Source organism: Oryctolagus cuniculus, chromosome 2 (genome assembly GCF_964237555.1).
Source record: "Oryctolagus cuniculus chromosome 2, mOryCun1.1, whole genome shotgun sequence".
NCBI lineage: Eukaryota > Metazoa > Chordata > Mammalia > Lagomorpha > Leporidae > Oryctolagus > Oryctolagus cuniculus.
Window position 1 is genome coordinate 1,993,630 of NC_091433.1, and position 21,415 is coordinate 2,015,044.

A 21,415-nucleotide genomic window follows, 5' to 3' on the forward strand; every position below is an offset into this window, starting at 1 on the left:
GCCCCCAGCCCCTGGTGCTGCACCAGGATAGCAGCATCTTGGAGTCGCGCGACCTGCGTCTGGAGAAGCGCACCCTGTTTCGGTAAGAGGGGCGTGGCCGGCCAGCCACGGGCGGACCGGAGGCAGGGGCCGTGATGGCCGGCTGAGCCGGGCAGAGGCGGCGCAGGTGCCCCCGAGTGTGTCGCTGTCTCCCCCCAGGCTGGACCTCGTTCCGATTAACCGGTCAGTGGGACTGAAGGCCAAGCCCACGAAGCCGGTCACGGAGGTGCTGCGGCCCGTCGTGGCCAAGTACGGCCTGGACCTGGGCAGTCTGCTCGTGAGGCTGGTGAGTGTCGCCAGGTCGCTGTGTGCCCCTCACGCCCTCAGCCCCTGTGCTCCTGGGGCAGGTCGTGCCCGCCTGTGCCCGGGCTGGGGTTTGGTCCAAGGAAGCTGAAGTGAGAAACAAGTGACCCTGAAATGCCCCTCACCGGCTCCCCGGACCTCCGAGCACTCAGCGGGCTGCTGGCTGCAGTGGGCGGGGCAGGAGGGGGCGGGAGGAGAGCAGGCCCCCAGCCAATCACTGCCTTGGGTGGGGCGGGAGGAGAGCAGGCCCCCAGCCAATCACCACAGTGGGCGGGGCAGGAGGAGGCAGGCGGAGAGCAGGCCAGGTGGCCCGGAGCTGTCAGACCAGGCACAGTTTCCATGGCTCAGGGAGCGGCCAAGCCTCCCCCACCAGCCCCGCCCCACCCGCCAGTCACTCAGGGCCCTGCCTCGCCCCAGCCTCGCCCTGCCCCCGGCCCCGCCTCGCCCACCCCCTCTGCTCTTGCTCTGCTGAGACCCGGCCCCCGCCTAGCTCCTCCTGCCTCGGTTTCCCTGCCCGTGCTTGTGGGACGCAGGCCAGGCCGGCCAGGGCCACCCCCTGGTGTGAATCCACGTGCAGCCGGTGGTTACACTCGCCTGACCTAAGTGGGTCTTGTGGGCTCCCTGGTGCCCAGGAATGTCATAGGGGAGGCGGGGCCCTCAGAAGGAGCCCTGGCCCAGGCCGCAGGTCCGCACTTCCTGGGGCGGGGGGCAGGGAGGCGGCTGGAGCCAGGTGTCAGGACTCAGCCAGCGTTGCTGTGCCGAGGGGGGTGCCGGTGCTCCGGCAGGCGGCCTGTCCAGTGGGGCCAGTGGGTGTGTGACTCCCGCCAGGCCTGGGACTGCTTTCCGTCCCGTGCTACTGTTCCAGGAGTCTCCATCCTGGGTAAATGACGCCCTCTGTTTGCATTTAGAGTGGAGAGAAGGAGCCCCTGGACCTTGGCGCCCCCATCTCGAGTCTGGACGGACAGCGGGTCATCCTGGAGGAGCGGGGCCCTTCCCGGGGGAAAGGTGAGGGGCGCCTGTCACCCCGGCCCCGGCCCTGCCGCCCTCACCGCGCCCAGGGACCCGGGCTCCCACAACAGCATCTGCCCCGTCCCGCGGCGTTTCTCCAATGGGGTGCCCGCGGGGTGAGCAGCCCCGCTTCCCAGCATGCCCTGAGGCCCCGCATGCTCGCAGACCTGCTGGCAGGCGTCCTTAGCCACACTCTACAAAAGGGCAGCAGGGCCTCGGGGCGTGGCAGCCGGTCCGGGCAGCGGGTGGAGGCTGCACCTGGCGGATCAGCCCGAGTGTCGAGGGGCGCGGTGAGCGGAGGAGCCGGGCAGGCCATGCCCCCATGCCGGGCAGAGGCAGGAAGGAGGCTCCCGGGGAATGGAGGTGATGGGGTCGACTCGGTGTGGGACCCTGGGCCTGGTTGGGAGGGTGCGGCGGGGGTGGGGCGGGCAGGGCAGGAGGACTTGGTTTCTAAAGAATGTATTTATTTGAAAGGCAGAGTTACAGAGGGAGAGAGAAATCTTCCACCCTCTGGTTCACTCCCCCAAAAGGCCACAATGGCCAGGCAAAGCCAGGAGCCAGGAGCCAGGAGCCAGGAGCCAGGAGCCAGGAGCCAGGAGCCAGGCTGTGACCGCACCTCCCTTGCACAGGTTGCCGGGAGAGCGTGGTCAGCTAGCAGGAGGCTGCGGGTGGCCGCTGTGGCCAGGTCCTGCTGGGCCACTGTGGTCTGCACTGCACCGAGGTGTGCGGGGTCCGGAAGCCCAGCCCTGCCCCGGGGCTGCCTGCCTCGGAGCACCGCCCAGGCTCCAGAGAGGACCACCAGGAGGCTGAGTGGCCCGGAGCCAATTCCCGACAGCCCTGGGCTGCCTTGCCCTCAGCAGAGCCTGACCCGTGACAGCTGTGGCCCAGGCAATTCCTGGGGCTCCTGAGCTGCGCTGTCCGTGTCCCACTGGGACCCCCATAGTGGGGCTCCATGCCCCCCTCTCCTGTTCAGCCCCCCACTCGCTGAAGAGGGGAGGGTCTCCACCAGCCTGTGCCTGCCCTAGAGAATGCTGGTGTCTGGGTGGCAGGTGGCCCTGGCGCGGCCCGTGCCTTCTCTGCCGCTCCCGCCGGCTCTAGGGGTGTGGGGGGCTGCGCAGCCCTGTGTGGAGCAGGGTGCTCGTCTGTTGGGTCTGGGCTGGAGAGAGGTCTCGACCGTGATGCCGGTGGAGGTCGTGTCTAGAGACGCGTCGTTCTCAGCTCTCGCTCCCACTAACAAAGGACGTGAGACGAGCGGCTTGGGAAGGAGGGGCTGGCTTGGCTCGCACTGCGGGAGGCTCGCGGTGCGCGCCCGGGGGAGGCAGAGGCGGGTGTCGCTGTGCCCCGGCAGCTGCAAGCACCTGGCTGCTTCCCCGTGATGGACGTCTCCACCCGTCAGTGCCAAACCACGGCTTTGGCACTCAGGCACCTGGGCAAGTTCGGGAGCTGAGTCACCTGCACGTGGGGGGAGCCGGTGCTGCGGCCTAGTGGGTGAAGCCGCCGCTGTCCACACCGGCATCCCGCGTGGGCGCCCACTGGAGTCCCCGCTGCTCCACTTCCGATCCAGCTCCCTGCTAGTGCGCCTGGGAAAGCAGCAGAGGGTGGCTCATGTCCCTGGGCCCCTGCACCCACATGGGAGACCCAGACGAGGCTCCTGGCTCCTGGCTTTGCCTGGCCATTGTGGCCTTTTGGGGGAGTGAACCAGAGGGTGGACGATTTCTCTCTCCCTCTGTAACTCTGCCTTTCAAATAAATACATTCTTTAGAAACCAAGAATACGCGCACCAAATAGCACGTGGATGCAGGTCGGTGTCGCTAGGTGTGCAGAGAAACTGCCGCCCCGCACGCCGGCCCAGGGGCCAGCTGCACTGGGCAAGGACAAGGCCGAGCCTGGCCGAGGCCAGCGCGAGACGCAGGGACAGCACTTGTCTTGGCTTCTCTGCAGCGCTGTGGCGGACACAGTGGACGCAGACTGCTGACCGTTGAGACGCGTCTGTGACTTCTGTCGGGGTAAAGCTTGTCTCTGTTCAGCACCCACAGAGAGACAGAGAGGTGCAGCGGCCAGACCGAACGTGGCTGCGGCTTCCGGTTCCAGGAGTCACTCGGCTACGGTAATCCCCGCTCCCTCCACCCACCGCGGCTCCGCATGGCACCCGCCCTGCTTCCTCCCCGCCAGGGGACAGCTCCACCAGCCCCCCCTCCAGGGTACAGCTCCACCAGCCCCCCCACTCCAGGGCACAGCTCCACCAGCCCCCACCTCCTCCAGGGTACAGCTCCACCAGCCCCCCCTCCAGGGTACAGCTCCACCAGCCCCCCCCCGCCAGGGGACAGCTCCACCAGCCCCCCCCACTCCAGGGGACAGCTCCACCAGCCCCCCCTCCAGGGTACAGCTCCACCAGCCCCCTCCAGGGTGCAGCTCCACCAGCCCCCACCTCCTCCAAGGTACAGCTCCACCAGCCCCCCTCCAGGGTACAGCTCCACCAGCCCCCCACCAGGGTACAGCTCCACCAGCCCCCCCTCCAGAGGACAGCTCCAGCAGCCCCCCCTCCAGGGTACAGCTCCACCAGCCCCCCCACTCCAGGGTACAGCTCCACCAGCCCCCTCCAGGGTACAGCTCCACCAGCCCCCCCACTCCAGGGTACAGCTCCACCAGCCCCCCCACTCCAGGGTACAGCTCCACCAGCCCCCTCCAGGGGACAGCTCCACCAGCCCCCCCCCTCCAGGGGACAGCTCCACCAGCCCCCCCACTCCAGGGGACAGCTCCACCAACCCCCCCCAGGGTACAGCTCCACCAGCCCCCCCTCCAGGGTACAGCTCCACCAGCCCCCCCCAGGGGACAGCTCCACCAGCCCCCCCCTCCAGGGTACAGCTCCAGCAGCCCCCCCTCCAGGGTACAGCTCCACCAGCCCCCCCTACTCCAGGGTACAGCTCCACCAGCCCCCCCACTCCAGGGTACAGCTCCACCAGCCCCCCCCAGGGGACAGCTCCACCAGCCCCCCCTCCAGGGTACAGCTCCACCAGCCCCCCCTCCAGGGTACAGCTCCACCAGCCCCCCCTACTCCAGGGTACAGCTCCACCAGCCCCCCCTCCAGGGTACAGCTCCACCAGCCCCCCCACTCCAGGGCACAGCTCCACCAGCCCCCCCCTCCAGGGTGCAGCTCCACCAGCCCCCCCCCCAGGGTACAGCTCCACCAGCCCCCCCCTCCAGGGTGCAGCTCCACCAGCCCCCCCTCCAGGGTACAGCTCCACCAGCCCCCCCCCCTCCAGGGTACAGCTCCACCAGCCCCCCCCTCCAGGGTACAGCTCCAGCAGCCCCCCCCCCTCCAGGGTGCAGCTCCACCAGCCCCCCCTCCAGGGTGCAGCTCCACCAGCCCCCCCTCCAGGGTGCAGCTCCACCAGCCCCTCCCGCCTCCTCCAGGGTAGAGGCCCCTCCCCCAGGGTGCAGGTCCAGCAGCCCCTGGCCCTCCCTGATGAGCCTTTGTCCCCCGAGGTTTCTGCTCAGGGTTGCACCACATTCTTCGGGGTCTCCCCCCAGCTGTGAGTGCCAGCCTCCAGCTCACTCTGCGGCGGGTGGGCTGTGCGTCCCTGGCGCGTGTGTGCACGTGTGCGTGTGGGCTGTGCATTCTTGGCGTGCGTGTACGTGGGTATCAGGAGGGGCTGTGTCCCTGGTGCATGTGTGCATGTGTGTGCGGGGTGGGCTGTGCATCCCTGGCGCGTGTGTGCACGTGTGCGGGATGGGCTGTGTCCCTGGCATGTGTGTGTGCATGTGCGTGGGTGGTTGGGGTGGGCTATGTGTCCCTGGCACGTGTGTGCGCATGTGCGGGTGGGCTGTGCATTCCTGGCGTGTGTGTGCGTGGGTGTGCAGGGTGGGCTGTGTGTCCCTGGCACACATGTGCATGTGTGCTTGGGTTGTGTGTCCCTGGCTCACGTGTGTGTGTGTGCATGGGTGTGCGGGGTGGGCTGTGTGTCCCTAGCATGCGTGTGCGGGGTGGGCTGTGCGTCCCTGGCTCACGTGTGCATGGGTGTGTGGGGTGGGCTGTGCGTCCCTGGCACGCATGTGTGCGTGTGTGAGATGGGCTGTGTGGCCCTGGCTCACATGTGCGTGTGTATCTGGGTGTGCGGGGTGGGCTGTACGTCCCTGGCACGTGTGTGCATGTGTGCGTGGTGGGTTGTGTGGCCCTGGCTCACATGTGTGGGTGTGCAGGGTGGGCTGTGCATCCCTGGCACGCGTGTGCAGGGTGGGCTGTGGGGCCCTGGCACGCGTGTGCAGGGTGGGCTGTGGGGCCCTGGCGCATGTGTGCGCGTGTGCAGGGTGGGCTTTGGGGCCCTGGCGCACGTGTGCACGTGTGCGGGGTGGGCTGTGCATCCCTGGCACGCGTGTGCGGGGTGGGCTGTGGGGTCCTGGCACGCGTGTGCGGGGTGGGCTGTGGGGCCCTGGCACGCGTGTGCAGGGTGGGCTGTGGGGCCCTGGCGCGTGTGTGCGCGTGTGCGGGGTGGGCTGTGGGGCCCTGGCGCGCGTGTGCGGGGTGGGCTGTGGGGCCCTGGCGCGCGTGTGCGGGGTGGGCTGTGGGGCCCTGGCGCGCGTGTGCGGGGTGGGCTGTGGGGCCCTGGCACGCGTGTGCAGGGTGGGCTGTGGGGCCCTGGCGCGTGTGCGCGCGTGTGCGTGTGCGCGGGGTGGGCTGTGGGGCCCTGGCACGCGTGTGCGGGGTGGGCTCTGGGCCCTGCGCGCGGCCCTGTGTGGGATGTACACCAAGCTCTGGCTTTCCTTCTGATGCAGGGAGCGGAGCGAGCGCTAGGCAAGTCTAATTCTATTAAAATAAGAGGAGACAATGGAAAAAGTGCTAGGGATCCCCGGCTTTCAAAGAGAGAAGAATCTATTGCAAAGATTGGGAAAAAAAAATATCAGAAAATTAATTTGGACGAAGCGGAGGGTACGTGTCTTTCTACACCTTGCACGATCTTGAGTGACAGGCGTCGGAGCCCGCTCTGGGGGACCGGGGGTGGGCTCCTGGCCTCCCAGCCGCTCAGCCTCCCCCTCCCACGCCCAGCCCTGACGAGAGCTCCGAGGGAGGCACGGTCCGGGCTTGGGGGGCCAGGAGCCCCGACAGGGAGAGAGGGTCCTTCTCCCCAGAGCGGCACCCCAGGGCATCAGAGCTGACAGCTGTCACGGCCTGGCTGCGAGCCTGGCCCGGGAGACCACGGGCCCAGGAGCACGTGTGCGCGTCCCGCCCAAAGCTTGCGGGCTGACGCAGAAAGGAGAAGCGTGGCCTGACTCCTGCGGTTGCTTTGAAACCCAAAGTGAAATTGAGACGCGTCGCCGCCGAGTGGGGAACTTGAGTTCCAGGGGGAGCCAGCGGGCGGGGCTGCAGGCGGCGGAGGCCTGTGGTGCGAGGCGGGTGACCCCAGGGGCGCGTTGGGGCCGGCTGCCCCCCCAGCTGAGGCTCTGCCCCGGGTCCCGCCGCGGCGTCCGCCTCGTCCTGGGAGGGGAGCTGCTTGGGCGGGCGGGCAGTGCCCTCCCTAGCGGTACCTGTGCCTAGTTGTGAGCCAGCGCGTGGCTGCTCCAGTGCCGAGAGCAGCGCCCCGAGGGCCGCGGCGACCAGAGCTTTGTGCGCCCTGTGGGTCTAATCGTGGCCCGTGTGGCTTCCCTCCCCGTAGAGTTTTTTGAGCTCATTTCCAAGGCTCAGAGCAACAGAGCAGAGGACCAGCGCGGGCTGCTGAGAAAGGAGGACCTGGTGCTGCCCGAGTTCCTGCGCCTGCCCCTGCGCTCCCCGGACAAGGCGTCCCCGCTCAGCGAGGCCGGGGGCTCCAGCGACAGCCCTGCCACCAGCTCTGGCTCCGCCCACAGCCCCCCCGGGCCTCCTGGGACCACCCCACCTGGGCAGAGGCCTCCCGGCGGGCCCTTCTGCGCACCCCTGCCCCCCGCCCCCCACGCACAGGAGGGTGCCACGCACATCTGGAAGAGGCAGTCGCGGGAAGTGGAGGCCACGGCCATCCAGACTGTGGAAGACCACCTGGCTGAGCTGACCCTGGTGGGGGAGGGGGACATCGGCAGCCCCAACAGCACGCTGCTGCCGCCACCCCCCAGCCCCCAGGACACCCCCGGACCTCCGCAACCAGGTACCTCCACGTTCTGATCCTGCCCCAGCACAGGCGCGGCCGCCGCGGGGGGGCGCTCCTGGGCTGTTGGCACCGCCTTCCCCTCTTCTGGAAGGAGGGGCTGGGGAGCAGCCAGCGTCCAAGCCTGCACCCGTGACGCGCGGGCACCGTGGCTCCTGTGCTTTGCACCGCCTGCCTGCCCCGAGCGGCTCAGGGCGGGACCGCGAGCAGGCGCGAGCGTCCGGAGTGGTGGGAGCGTGAGCTTTCCCTGTGAGCCGGGGCACGGCCTGGGCCGGGCGTAGAACCGAGCGAGGCCCCCGGGCGCAGCCAGCAGGGACGACGTCCCCGGAGCCCCGCTGCCAGCCCCTCTCTGGTGTTGCCGGGCCGGGCCGGGCCGTGGTGCGCGGCACTCAGATCTGCCCGTCGTCTGTGGGCGCCAAGCACGCCCCCGCCGCACTCGCGGGGCGGGGCGGCCCGTCTGCATGTCTGCGTGTGTACCTCCCTGGGCCCCGGAGCCGCGGCCCACGCATGTGTCCAGGGCAATAAACGCGAGAGCTGTCACCGCACTCGGCTGAAACTCTTCTTTCGCACTCGAGTTCGCTTTCACTGCAGGGCTGCGGGAGCCCACGGGCGGGAGGCCTGTCCCAGGAGCCCCGCCCCGCAGCAGTGGGCGTCGCCCCACCTCCAAGCCACCCCTCTTCCTGCAGGGGCGTCGGGGAGCCTCCAGGCCGCAGCCCCTCCCTCCGGTGTTGCTCACTCCTGGGGGGGGGGGGTCGGGTGCACCTTCCTCCCAGCTGGGAAGCCGCGGGCCGGGATGAGTGTGGAGCGGTCCGAGTCCCAGACGGCCCCGGCAGAGCCAGCGCAGTCCTCTCCTTCCCCGGCCCAGCCCCGCGCACTGAGCAGCCGCAGGACGGAGGCCCCTGACCTGGAGCCTTCATTCGCCAGGGTCTCAGCTGCCAGGGTCCCCCTGGTGTGTGGCCACGACAGTCATGTCCACGCACCCTAACCCGCCAGGGTGGCCGTGACCCAGGGCCAACCATGCCTGCGCCCTGCGGGGAAGGCAGCCAGGCCACTGCCCTGGTGCGGCTGGAGCCCCGGAGCCCCCGGCCCCAGACTGGACCCCAGCCCTGCTGACCAGCTGCTGAGGCCTGGCTCCGCCCCGTGGCACCCGCCCCGCAAGCCCTGCCCAGCCACTGTGGGCTCCCACGGAGCCCCCTTGTGTCCACCTGTGGGGCAGATGGCCCGGCCTCCAGGTCACAGGGCAGACGCCCGTGATGGGGGTGGGCGGGCCTGGCTTTCTTGGGGACACAGCAGCCCTAGGGCGGCCACCCACCCAGGACTGTGAGGTGTCTGGGGCAGCCGGGGTGCCCACTGGGGCCCAGCCCTGTGGTTGGTGTCTAATGCACCCACCTTGAGACACCCCCAGGCCTGCCCAGCCCTCCGGGGGTCTCCCCTCCTGGCCCCCAGCTGCACCCACCAGAGGCCCACAGAGAGGTCTGCCCTCCCCCCAGCACCCCCAGCCCCAGCCAAGTGCAGATGCAGTGCAGACAAGGCCAAGGCCCCGGGGACGCCCAGGCTGTGGGCAGTGGCGGGGTCCCTGGCCTCTGCCTCCCTCTGCAGCCCCCTGGGGTCTTCCTCAGAGTCCCCTGTGCCCTGTGAGCTTCTAAGGCCACAGGGAGGTGGGGGCGGGGCTGGGGTGCAGAGCAGAGTGGGTCCCGGGCCTGGAGCTGAGGCCAGACTCCCGCACGGCAGGCCTAGGGGGCTGAGGGCGTGCCCCTCTGGGCAGGCGGGGAGCTGGGCTGACACAGGCCCCACCTGGTGGCCGGGGCGCTCGGGCGCTGCCTCCACCTGGGCCCGGCCCACAGCCTGGGGCTGCCAGTGACTCAGGAGAGCCTGTCTGGGCTGGGCAGGCAGGAAGGGCGGGCCTGGCCTGGGGAGCAGGGGGCCGACCCCATCACAGCATTGCCGGTGACCAGAGGCCCTGGTTTGGAGGCCACTGGCCAGCACCTGCCCCCTGAGGCTGCTTCCTGAAGCCTGGGGCTATGGTACAGGGCCCGGTGCCCGGGGAGGGTCCGTGGGAGGGTCCGTGGGAGGCGCGGGCCCGGCTGCTCCTTCCTCCAAGCGGGGAATGTGCCGGATCAGATGGGGAGATGGCTTCGGGGGCTGGCCTGGGCTCCGCCAGCAGAGGACTGCTCAGGCCCCGGCGAAACCCATGTCTGGGGGCTGGGTGGCGGGTGCACACCGGTGGCCAGGAGTTGGGAGCAACTGGGGCCAGGCCTGAAGGCTTTGAGGCCAGGTGTGGCCCCCGCCCCCTGGGTCCAGGCCCCCACTAAGCAGTAGGCAGGGTGGGGGCCGGGAGGCTGTGGAGACATGCCCCCTCTGTCTTGGGGCCCCGCCCACTGCCAGTGGTCACCCTGCTGTCCCAGCCCCTCCCCCGCTGTCTTCCCTCCTGCCTCACAGCGCACACTGGCCCAGCTCCCCTGGCCCACTGGGGGACAGAAGCAGAGGGGAGGAGCAGCCTTGGCAGAGCCTGCCAGGAGATGGCCACGTGGGCAGGGTCTGCACATGTAGGGAGGGGCGGGCGCCGTGCTGCCCGGGAGGGCTGAGGGGTGTTCCGGGGAGTGGGCGGGCCTGGCGGGTTCCAGGACAGCCCAGGCAAGTGACAGCGTCTCTCTTCTCTGACAGGAGGCGGGGCCCGTGGCAGCCGAGGCCTCGTGGTGGACAGGACCGCCGGCGTGGACCTTGTCCCGGGGGGCAGCGTCGTGGAGATGCAGTCAAGCCCCCGGAGGGCGGTCGCTGGCGGGCCCCCAAGCCCAGCCCTCCCCGGCGAGCCCACCCAGCCCACGGCCAGCGCGTACCACGCCACTTTCGTCTGAAGCTGCCCAGACCCTGTCCTGGAGTCCCCCACTGGACACGTGTGCGGGGCCCCAACCTCGAGGGGCAGCCGCGTGCGTCCTGGGAAGTGGGACCGTGAGCGCCTGGGAGAGGACGGGACTGGCCTGGCCCTGGGCCTCCTGGGCAGCCTGGTGGGGACAGGGGCCAGCCGCCAGGGCCGCAGCGGCAGGAGGTGGAGGAGAGGGCTGGGGGGGGTGAGGCGGCCGCAGGCGCCCCGGGCCAGGCCCTGCAGGTGCTGAGCGTGGCCTCCGGTGCCCGGGCCTGTCCACACCGCACCACAGAGGCAGGGCGCCTCGGCCCTCTCCAGCGTGGCGTCAGCGGGTGGGCGGGGCTCCACTGCCTGCCGTCCCCCCGCCCTGTCCGGCACAGCAGGCGCAGCCACGGCGTGGCACAGCTGCCCACCGCCCTGCCCGGCGTGGAGCTCCCGGCTCCTGGCTCCGGCCTGCCCAGCCCCGGCCGCGGCAGCCACCTGGGGGTGGCCAGCGGATGGAAGACCCGCCTCTGTGTCACTCCGCCTCTCAAGTCAATAAATAAATCTCTAACGAGCGCCAGGCACGTGGAGTCGCCAGAAGGGGTGGCCCAGGCGGTGGGCGGGGCCGCGCGGGGGCGGGTTGCGTCAGAGAGCCCAGCCCTCGCCCAGGTCACCGCACGCCCGCGAGGCGGCAGGCCAAGAGCGTGGTGAGCCCTTGGGTGGCCCCGGTGGTCACCAGTGGGCGACCTGGATAGGGCCAGGGAGGCACAGGAGTGGAAGAAGGGCACCCAGCATCCACTGTGCACCTAGTACCCACTGTGCACCAGTACCCACCGTGCACCCAGCACCCACTGTGCACCAGTACCCACCGTGCACCCAGCACCCACTGTGCACCAGTACCCACCGTGTATCCAGCACCCACTGTGCACCAGCACCCACTGTGCACCCAGCATCCACCGTGCACCCAGCACCCACTGTGCACCAGTACCCACTGTGTATCCAGCACCCACTGTGCACCAGCACCCACCGTGTACCAGCACCCACCGTGCTCCCAACATCCACTGTGCACCAGTACCCACTGTGCACCAGTACCCACCATGTACCCAGCACCCACTGTGCACCAGTACCCACCGTGCACCCAGCATCCACTGTGTACTCAGCGTCCACTGTGCTCCATTACCCACTGTGCACCCAGCACCCACCGTGCCCAATGCCCAACATCTGTGTACCCAACATCGACTGCCCTGCTACCAGCCTCCACCATGCATCAGTACCATCTGTGTATCACGGTGCACCCAACACCTACTATGTACTAGTACCCACCATGCCCCCAATACCTACTGTGCACTAGTACCCACTGTGCACCCAACACCTACTGTGCACTCAGTACCCACTATGTCAATTCCTACCTAGCACCCAGTACTCACTGTGCACCCAGCACCCACAGTGCCCTAGGACCCACATGGAGCTTTGGGCACGCAGCAAGGCTGCCACACCGCCAGGCCAATCCCCAGTAGCCAAGCGGGGGAGTCGCTGAGTCACTGTGAAGCTGGCCCAGGGGAGCTGCCCCTGGTTCCCGGAGGGTCCCCCGCCCCGTCCAGGGAGGCTCCCTCAGGCTGGGCCCCATGTGTGCCTGAGGGCGGGGCAGCCCTGGGCTGGGGGCGGTAGCGCGGGCCGTCCCGGCTGCAGTGTCAGAGCCAGGACAGTGGGCGCTGCCCGAGAGCAGCAGGTGCGCCCGGGGACGGCTCCGCGCGGGAGGCAGTGGGGTTAATCATTGCCAGGCGGCCCTGACCCCCAGCCGCCCCTGCGGCTCTGCTCCCGCCCCCGCTACCCCACACGCCAGCTCACGGAAGCCATGGGGCGCCGGGCCTGGGTCCCCTGCCCCTACCCCCGACCCAGGCTGTGCCCCCTCCTGTTCCTGCTGCTGCTGCCGCCTGGGGGGGCGCAGCCTGAGGCCGGCAGGGTGAGCGACCCCCACCGCCGCGTGGCCCAGGGCTTCCTGTGCCCACTCAGGGTCCCTGGGACGAGGCCAGAGGGAGGCCTGGGCTGGGCCGTAGTGCCCAGGGGTGGGGGCAGCTGGTTCCTGGGGAGGCTGACGTGGCCGGGCCCGCAGGGAGCTGTCCATCCTGTGGGTATGGGGGCCACCCCTCTCGCTGGACCTCTGTTGGGCCCTAATACCTGAGGGAGGGGAGCGGGGGCCCCTGAGGGACGGAGCCTGGCGTTCAGCCCTGGGCGATGGGTTGCATAGGCAGACACATGACCCCAACCAGCCCCCGTATGGGGGAGGGGACAGGCCACCCAGAGGCCTTGGGACCCCATGGGAGGACTCGGGGTTCAGGCGCCCCACACCCATGCCTCACAGCAGTTCCGGCTCCTCCTAGAACTACACAGAGGCCCCAGAACCCAAGACCACAGCGACCCCTGGGACCCCCGTGACCCCGGCGACCTCCGTGGCCCCCGAGACCCCAGCTGCCAGTGCTCAGGAGACAGAGGGACCCCGAGGTGGGGGGCTCCCGCCCCTGCCGGGTGCAGTTCCGCCGAGCAGTGGCCCTGGGGGCCCAGGTGGGTCGGGGCCCTGGGAGGCTGGAGAAGAGGGGGGTGGGCCGCGTGGAGCCGTGCGAGCCCCATGCCCTGCCCCCCTCCCCCCCCCCCCGCAGTGCTCACGGAGGCCGGGCAGCCTTGCAGGTTCCCCTTCCGCTACGGTGGCCGCATGCTGCACTCCTGCACCGCGGCGGGCAGTGCCCACCGGAAGTGGTAGGTCCCCAGCGGGCGGGGGCCAGGGCGGGCGTGATGGGGGGTGGAGAACTGGGGTCAGCGCTGGCGTTGCCCCCAAGGTGCGCCACGACTCACAACTACGACCGGGACCGGGCCTGGGGCTACTGCGTGGAGACCCCGTCCCCAGAGGGTTCAGGTGGGTGCCAAGGCTGGCGGGCTGTGTGTGTGCAGCCTCGTGCAGCCGTGTGTGTGTGTGTGTGTGTGTGTGCGTGTGTGTGTGTGTATTGCAACTCTGTGTGTGTGTGTGGGTGCAGCCTGAGCTTCAGCTAGGAGTGTTAGTTTGGGGAGGGGGCATCAGGGTCAAAGTGCCAAGTAGGGGTGGGGCCATCAGCTCAGGACACAACATTGGGGAGAGGGGTTCCCAGAATCCCACCTTCTTGGGCCTGTGTGGCTGTGTGGCGATTGCTGGTGCCAAGGCGCCCCCTGGTGGTGACGCCAAGCCCTGTGGCCACAGAGGCAAGCCCAGTGTCGGGGGTGGGGCCAAGAGAGGGAGTGGGCAGGTGCTCGGAGGGAACGGACCTGTCCAGCGCTGAGGGTGTCAGGCTTTTAGGGAGCCGAGTGCACATCTGGGGGTGCGCTGCCTCAGTGCGGGGGGCCTGCCTCCTGGGTGGCCCCTCAGGTCCCTGCTGCTGCCCGCAGCTGCCGTGGACCCCTGTGCCTCCAGCCCCTGCCACAACGGAGGCTCCTGCTCCCGCTCCCAGGACCCCGCGTCGTTCCACTGCACCTGCCCCGCGGCCTTCACCGGCAAGGACTGCCGCACAGGTGAGCCGGGCTGGGGGCCGCCAGGGCTAGGCTGGGGGCGGATGAGCTGAGCGGACTGCACCGTGCCGCCCCCAGAGAAATGCTTCGACGAGACCCGTCACGAGTACCTGGATCTGGGCGAGCGCTGGGCACGCGTGCACCGTGGCCACGTGGAACAGTGTGACTGCGTGGGCGGTCAGGCCCAGTGCCAGAGCGCCCGCCACACAGGTGCGCATGGCCAGACAGGGGTGCCTGCCCCAACCCCACCCGAGGGTCCCCCACCCCACCAGGGGCCCTGCTCCCACCACGGGGCCCCAGCTCACCCGCCACACAGGTGCGCATGGCCAGACAGGGGTGCCTGCCCCAACCCCACCTGAGGGTCCCCCACCCCACCAGGGGCTCTGCTCCCACCACGGGACCCCAGCTTGCCCGCCACACAGGTGCGCATGGCCAGACAGGGGTGCCTGCCCCAACCCCACCCGAGGGTCCCCCACCCCACCAGGGGCCCTGCTCCCACCACGGGGCCCCAGCTCGCCCGCCACACAGGTGCGCATGGCCAGACAGGGGTGCCTGCCCCAACCCCACCTGAGGGTCCCCCACCCCACCAGGGGCCCTGCTCCCACCACGGGACCCCAGCTTGCCCGCCACACAGGTGCTCATGGCCAGACAGGGGTGCTGCCCTGGCCCTGCCCCCCCAGGGTCCCCCACCCCCTGCACCAGGGCCCCCAGGGAAGGACCGGACCCTGTCCCCTCCATGGGGCCCCAGGGCCTGGGCCTAGCCTCTGGTGCTGCCCCAGCTTGCATGAGCAGCCCGTGCCTGAATGGGGGCACCTGCCACCTGATGGTGGCCACCGGGACCACCATCTGTGCCTGCCCACCCGGCTACGCGGGGCGCCTCTGCAATGTCGGTGAGTGGCACGGGGCCGAGGCCGAGCGGCGCCTGGGGCCAGCGGCGGGGTGGAGCCAGCGGGGCCACCTCACGGCCTGCCATGCACCCCCAGTGCCCGCCCAACGCTGCTTCCTGGGGAATGGCTCCGAGTACCGTGGCGTGGCCGACACCGCCGCCTCGGGCCTCAGCTGCCTGCCCTGGAACTCCGACCTGCTCTACCAGGAGCTGCATGTGGACTCGGTGGCTGCTGCGGCCCTGCTCGGCCTGGGTCCCCACGCCTACTGCCGGTCAGCTGCAGGCCCAGGCCCCCGGGGCGCCTGCCGGGGAGGAGGGCTGCGTGGGCGGGGACACCCCTGCCACCGTCTGTGCCCCCCAGGAACCCGGACAGGGACGAGCGGCCCTGGTGCTATGTGATGAAGGACCACACGCTCTCCTGGGAGTACTGCCGCCTGGAGGCCTGCCGCGGTACGCCTGGCCCCGGGGGGGGGCTGTCACCCTCCCGCCCCAGCCCCTCCCCTGGCCACTGCCTGCTCCCTGGGATGAGCAAACGAGCGCCCAGGGTGGCGAGCGGGCGGGCAGCGGGGTGAGCGGCACAGCTGCCACCCAGCCTACACGCGGCTCTGCCCCAGGGGCAGCTGTGACCCGGCTGGCCAGTCGGCTGGAGGCTGGGCAAGGTGAGTGGACATGCAGCAGGTGCCCTCGAGTCAGACCCTCGCTGGGCAGCCCCCCAGGGCTCGCGCGCTGGGCTGTGGGGTCCCAGGAACAAAGGCCCTGAGGGTCCATTTCCCTGGCGCTGCGGATCAGGAAAGTGAGGGCCTGGGCCCTGGCCCCTCATGGGTTAAGGAGGGTGAGTACTGGGCCCAACGGGACTGTGACCTGGTGACCTTTGCCCCCAGAGTCCCAGGCCAGATCCCAGCACCCGGTCTCCGAGGTGCTGGTGACCTTGGCTGAGCCGGCGGCAGCTGGACGCCCCAGCTGCGGCAAGAGGCACAGGAAGAGGAGCTTCCTGCGGCCCCGCATCGTGGGCGGCTCCTCCTCGCTGCCCGGCTCCCACCCCTGGCTGGCCGCCATCTACATCGGGAGCAGCTTCTGCACGGGGAGCCTGGTGCACACCTGCTGGGTGGTGTCCGCCGCCCACTGCTTCTCCAGCAGGTGCCCGCGCAGGCCCCGGACCCCCCATCTGCCCCTTGGCCCGCCACGCCTCACCTGCTTGGCCATTTGCCGTTCCCTGCTCAGAGCCCCTGAGCCCCCGCCCCTGCCAGAGCTGTTCTGGGGGGGGGGGCACGGCGGGGGGCTGCTGGTGAGGAGGGTCTGTGAGGACTTGGGGCGGGACATGCCCCCACGCGGCTGCCTAGCTGTCCCCGGCCCCCAGCCGTGGCGAAGGCTTGGCGCTGGTGGCTGGGGCTCCGGGGCTGCTGGGGCTCACCCCAGGCGGGTGGAGACCCTCCCTGCAGATCAGAAACTACCCAGGCTGAGGGCGAGGGCTGACCACGGCGGCGCAGGCTCTGTGCCCAGCAGGGGCGCGGGGCTGCATGGACAGACAGGAGCTGGAGCGGGGCCAGGCGGGGTGGGACTCCAGCCCCTCCTTGTTCCCCCACACTGGGCGGGGCCAGGGTTCAAGCAGACGCCCCCACCCTCCCAGCCCCCGCAAGGAGAGCGTCACGGTGGTCCTGGGCCAGCACCTCTTCAACCAGACCACGGCCGTGACGCAGGTGTTTGCCATCGAGAAGTACATCCCCTACTCCCTGTACTCCGTGTTCAGCCCCAGCGACCACGACCTGGGTGAGCTGGGGGCTCACAGGCAGACCGGGGAGGGGGCGGGGCAGGGCGGGGCTGTCCGGGGGGGGGCCCACACCCCGAGCTGGGGGCTCACAGGCAGACCGGGGGCGGGGCGGGGGTGGCTGTCCAGGGGGGGCCCCACACCCCGAGCTGGGGGCTCACAGGCAGACCGGGGGCGGGGGTGGCTGTCGGGGGGGGGCCCACACCCCGAGCTGGGGGCTCACAGGCAGACCGGGGAGGGGGCGGGGCGGGGCTGTCCGGGGGGGGCCCACACCCCGAGCTGGGGGCTCACAGGCAGACCGGGGGCAGGGCTGGCTGTGAGGGGCCCCACGCCCCGAGCTGGGGGCTCACAGGCAGACCGGGGGCGGGGCTGGCTGTGAGGGGCCCCACGCCCCGCTGGCCTCTGACTCCTCTCCCGCGCAGTCCTGATCCGGCTGAAGAAGAAGGGCGAGCGCTGCGCCGTGCGCTCCCAGTTCGTCCAGCCCATCTGCCTGCCCGAGCCGGGCAGCGTCTTCCCCGCCGGACACAAGTGCCAGATCGCTGGCTGGGGCCACGTGGACGAGAGTGAGTGGGGGCGGGGCCGGGAGAGCCGCGGCCTGCGGGGCCCGCCCTGAGCCGCCGTGTCCGCAGACGAGAGCGGCTACTCCAGCGTCCTGCGGGAGGCACTGGTGCCCCTGGTCGCCGACCACAAGTGCAGCAGCCCCGAGGTGTACGGCGCCGACATCACGCCCAACATGCTCTGTGCCGGCTACTTCGACTGCAAGTCGGACGCCTGCCAGGTGAGCGGCAGCCGGCCCCGCCCCGCCCCCTCCCGCCCCCTCCCCGCCCCCGTCCGCGCCCTGCCCCGCCCACTCCCTGCCCCGCCCACTCCCCGCCCCCGCCCACTCCCGTCCCCGCCCGCGCCCTGCCCCGCCCACTCCCCGCCCCACGCCCTGACCTGCCCGTGCCCCGCCCACTCCCCCCGCCTCCGTCCGCGCCCTGACCCGCCCCACGCCCCGACCCGCCCGCGCCCCATCCCCGCCCACGCCCCATCCCCTTCCGCGCCCTGACCCCGCTGGGCCAGTTGGGCAGCACCCAGGACTTCTGGAGTCTCCTGGTGTTGGGGGGCACCGCTCACACAGGGAGCGCAGACAGGCGCCTGCTGGCACCCACCCCGCGTGTCCTGCACCTCGGGCCCAGGCCCCGTGGCAGCCCTGACCTCAGGAGCCAGCAGTTGCCCGTTGAACAGCGGAGTGTGGCTCCAGGAGCTCCGTGGGGAGGCAGGGGTGGGCTGTGGGGGGCGGGAGGGGTCAGCCCGGCTTGGCGGGGGTGGGGGGGAGGGGGTCTACCCACCCAGCCGCCCAGCAGCCCTAGCAGTCCCGGCCGGTGGCCGCGGGGCGGGGCTCTGAGCCGGCTCTCTGTCCAGGGCGACTCGGGCGGGCCCCTGGCCTGTGAGAAGGACGGCGTGGCCTACCTGTACGGCATCATCAGCTGGGGCGACGGCTGCGGGAGGCTCAATAAGCCTGGCGTCTACACCCGGGTGACCAACTACGTGGACTGGATCAATGACCGGATTCGGCCTTCCAAGCGGCCTGTGGTTCCCTCCTGAGCCCCCAGGGGCGCCTCCCGCCTCCTCTGCAGGCCCTCCCCCAGACAATAAACAGGATCCCACCACGCTGCCCATGCCGATCCCCGATCTGTGGACTGTGTGGCTGGAGGCTGGGCCCAGAGCTAGACTGGTGGCTGCTGCCTGTGGGGCAGGCAAGAGGCCCAAACCATCCTCCCCAGAGGGGAGCAGTGTCTGTGGCCCGGGGCCTGGGGGCTTCCTCAGGCCGTGGACAGCAGTGCGGAACTGGCCTGACGGGCAGCTGCCCCTCGGCCGTGAGCTGGAGGCCCCTGGTTCCAGCCAGGATGCTGAGGCCTAGCTGCGTGGGGCAGGGGGCTGGAGTGGGGCAGACACCCCAACACCGGTGCGGGAAGGCGGGCCAGGCAAGGGATCTCCAGCCGGCGCTCAGCCTGGGCTGCAGGAGGGCCCCGTTCCGGCTGTTCCGTGTGGCCAGAGCCCAGCCCTGCCTCCAGCACCCCCACTCGGGAGCAGGTGCGCCGGCCCCTCCTCCCATCTCCTGGGGGCCCCGCAGGGGGTCCTCTCCCCAGGTCCTCTCCCCGCAGGCCAGGCGCTGCCGCCCAGCCCCTTAGAACAGGGCCGGGGTCAGGCCACAGAGTGGCCGCCAGCGGCTCAGACGCTTCTCCAGGGATTCCTGGGGCAGAGCAGTGCCCGGGGAGAGATGGAGAATGGAGGCCAGCCCTGCCCTGCCCCCTGGGCCACACACTGAGGGGCACCTAGCGGGGGTCAGGCGGGGTGGCTCTGACAGCACCCGGGGTCTTCCATCCGCCGCCCTGGCTCGCCCCCGCCTCACAGCAGTCCGCGGTGTGTGTGTGTTGGGGGAGAGTCCGTGGGGGATTCCGGTGGGATCGGGTCGCCTGGGAGATTTGCCCATGGAATCTCCTGGCCCGGCGTCTCCTCCACGGGCTGATGTTCGGTGACGGGTTCCTCCTCCTGGGCCAGTTCAAGGATGCACATTCTTATGAATTTGCCTAATTATTCACATTTATTCCCATAAGGTTGTGACAAAACAGGCCAAACAGGAGCTTGCTTGGCTCATGGTCTGGGAGGCTGGGGCGTCCACGGGTGGGTGCTGGCATGGGTGTCCCATGGCGAGAGCCGCCAGCGCCAGCGCGGGACCCCCTTCCCGGCCCCCTCGGCCCCTGGCCCCTCCCCACGGCCCCGCCTCCAAGCCCACTCCCACAGAAACTTGGGGTGCGTTTTCCGACACCTGCCCGTCAGGGCCACACTCACCTTGCTTTCCCGCCCCGGCCGCCCCACCAGACATCCGGCCGGGGGCTTCAGCAGCCGGGCTGGGGGCTCCCGCGCACAGGTGCTCCGGGGAGGGCTCTGCCCGCTGGGCCCTCCCCAGCCTTCCTGCGTGTGCTGAGGACACTGAGGGGGCAGGGACACGCCCACCTTCACCAGGGCCCACCCTTGAGGCCCCTCCCGCCCTAACAGCCACCTTCAAGGACCTGGCTCCCAACACAGCCACCCTGGGGCCCCGGCCCCCAACTCTGGGGCGGCCCAGGTGCACCCTAACACCTCTGTCTCACCAATGAGCGAAAAGGCTTGGGAGATGCTGTCCAGCACTGCAGGCCAGGGGAGCTCGGGGCCTCTTCTCCGCCGGACACTGGGAACGCGAGTGGGTGACCCCAGCGCACGGCGCCGGCCGTGTCAGTCGCCCGAGTCCCTGTCACCGCTCGTGTTTGTAAATCCCGCGTTCACGTGGACGTAGGTTCCCCTGGCTCCCGACCACAGCACCGTCAGAGAAGCGGAAGCTCCCAAGACACTGAACGTGCACCTGGCAGCAGGCCGATGGGGCGCCAGGGCCGCCGGCGGTGGCAGGGTGGCCGCGGTGCCCGTGGCTGTGTGGCCAGTGCTGCTGCTCTGACGACAGCCGTGAGCTTCCTTGAAGGTGGCAGCCGTGCCCAAGGCGTGGTCTCCAGCTGCACTGTGGCATAGGCCAGGGCCCCTTCCTCCTGTTCATCTCCCCAAGTGCCCCACCGCCTGCTAGTTAACCCCTTCTGGCTCAGAGGCCAGTGTTTGCAACCAGCGACCCTGGCTTTAACAGCTGGGGAAACAGGCAGAGGGACCGGAGCCAACCCCTGGTCACAGACGGCGTTCCTGGCCAGCGTGGGAGCCGGCCTCCTCCACAGGCGGAAGCTGTCTCCACCTTTCAGAGCCCTGGGGCCACGTGGAGCCGGGGAGGGAGCTGTCTGTCCCCCTGGCGCCTGCATTCCCCCGGCCAGCGTGGCAGCAGGTGCAGCTGCCACACGTGGCTGGAGCCTGGGCGCGAGCCAGCGCATCGGAATGCAGCCGGGCTCTGCCCCTCCCCGGGGGATGAGCAAGTGCCAGGCGCCCAGGGCAGCGGATGTGGCCGTGGCTACAGCCCCCAACTGCCACCCGACTCCATGCCGGCTGTCCTGGGCCAGCCCCTTGAGGCCTGAGGCGTGCAGGGAGCATGAATGGGGCTCTGTGGCCAGCAACTGTTCTGCGGATGGCGCTGGTGGCACAGGTGACGGCTGGGGGTGGGGGAGACGCGGAGCTGCCTCCTGGGCCTGGGGTCCTCGTCGCCTTACCCAGCAAGACAACACTGCTGCATCAGAAGCAGCCCTGTCGTATGCCCCCACCCCGGGCCCCAGTGTGCCTCTGTAGAGGGGACAGACCCCAGCCTGCCCAGGAAGGGATGAAGACCCTCAGGGCACTGCCTTGCCCTCCTCTCCCCCATCCCCACGGCCGTGGCCTTGAGGACAGCAGGTGGACGGGGGCTCTGCTGCTCACCCAGCACTCCTACCCCTCTGTTGCTGCTCCCCGAAGCCCTGAGGGCTGGAGGCAGACGTGGAGGGCAGAGCTGGAGCCCCTGGGTGGGCCCGCCAGGCCCCCCAGAGCACCTGGTGTCCAGCAGAAGCCGGAGTTGGCTTCGATAGCTGGGGCTGGACCATGGGGGCTGCGCCTTGGAGGAGGGGAAATACAGGAGCTCTGGGGCCAAAGGCCAGGCGGGGGCTACTATGGAGGGGGCGGGGAGACCAAGCACGGTGACCCAGCGCTACCTGCACAGGGGTCCCGGCCACCAGGTGCTCAGGGCGCAATGGGAGCAGGGACGGGAGATGGGCGCGGCTCAGAGCGGGAGAGGCCTGGGGACTGGCTGGGGGCCCGGCGCGGCCCCTGGGCCAGGGGGAGGGACGGGGGCCAGGAAGGGAAGAGCAGGTGGGCTGGGAAACCGGCGAAGCCTCCTTGTCCCCTGGCCCTGGCGCCTTTGGAAGAGAAGCACGTCTCCCCGCCCCCCAACCCCACCCATGGTTCTGCCTGTGTGCCTGTGCGCGGGGCCCAGAGGGTGG

At 70.3% G+C, this 21,415-nt stretch overlaps 2 protein-coding genes across 7 annotated transcripts in view; both read left to right on the forward strand.

Moving 5' to 3' along the window:
* Nucleotides 1-10,883, forward strand: part of RGS12 (regulator of G protein signaling 12) — a 79,505-nt gene extending 68,622 nt beyond the window's left edge. For 3 of the 4 annotated variants that reach the window (XM_051841604.2, XM_051841606.2, XM_070067986.1), the window contains 7 exons: nt 9-82; nt 199-325; nt 1,251-1,347; nt 3,378-3,457; nt 6,124-6,277; nt 7,002-7,463; nt 10,128-10,883. In XM_051841604.2, the coding sequence (XP_051697564.2) occupies nt 9-82; nt 199-325; nt 1,251-1,347; nt 3,378-3,457; nt 6,124-6,277; nt 7,002-7,463; nt 10,128-10,318 (1,185 nt within the window). In that variant the 3' untranslated portion in view covers nt 10,319-10,883. Of the gene's footprint in view, nt 1-8; nt 83-198; nt 326-1,250; nt 1,348-3,377; nt 3,458-6,123; nt 6,278-7,001; nt 8,009-10,127 lie in introns of those variants that run through there. The other variant, XM_070067985.1, reaches the window with a different exon arrangement.
* Nucleotides 10,884-12,107: 1,224 nt separating this feature from the next.
* Nucleotides 12,108-18,154, forward strand: HGFAC (HGF activator). 3 transcript variants are annotated; one of them, XM_070067987.1, is made up of 15 exons: nt 12,108-12,271; nt 12,690-12,870; nt 12,966-13,062; nt 13,143-13,219; nt 13,723-13,845; nt 13,921-14,052; nt 14,622-14,732; nt 14,826-15,000; nt 15,090-15,178; nt 15,610-15,865; nt 16,356-16,495; nt 16,916-17,056; nt 17,123-17,271; nt 17,614-17,757; nt 17,898-18,154. In XM_070067987.1, the coding sequence occupies exons 1-15, from the start codon at nt 12,164-12,166 to the stop codon at nt 18,078-18,080; spliced, it is 2,106 nt and encodes a 701-aa protein (XP_069924088.1). In that variant the 5' UTR covers nt 12,108-12,163; the 3' UTR covers nt 18,081-18,154. The 3 variants fall into 3 exon arrangements, with proteins under 3 accessions (XP_069924088.1, XP_069924089.1, XP_069924090.1); XM_070067988.1 differs by having other exon boundaries at nt 17,614-17,751; XM_070067989.1 differs by lacking the exon at nt 17,614-17,757 and having other exon boundaries at nt 12,109-12,271.
* Nucleotides 18,155-21,415: the final 3,261 nt, after the last annotated feature.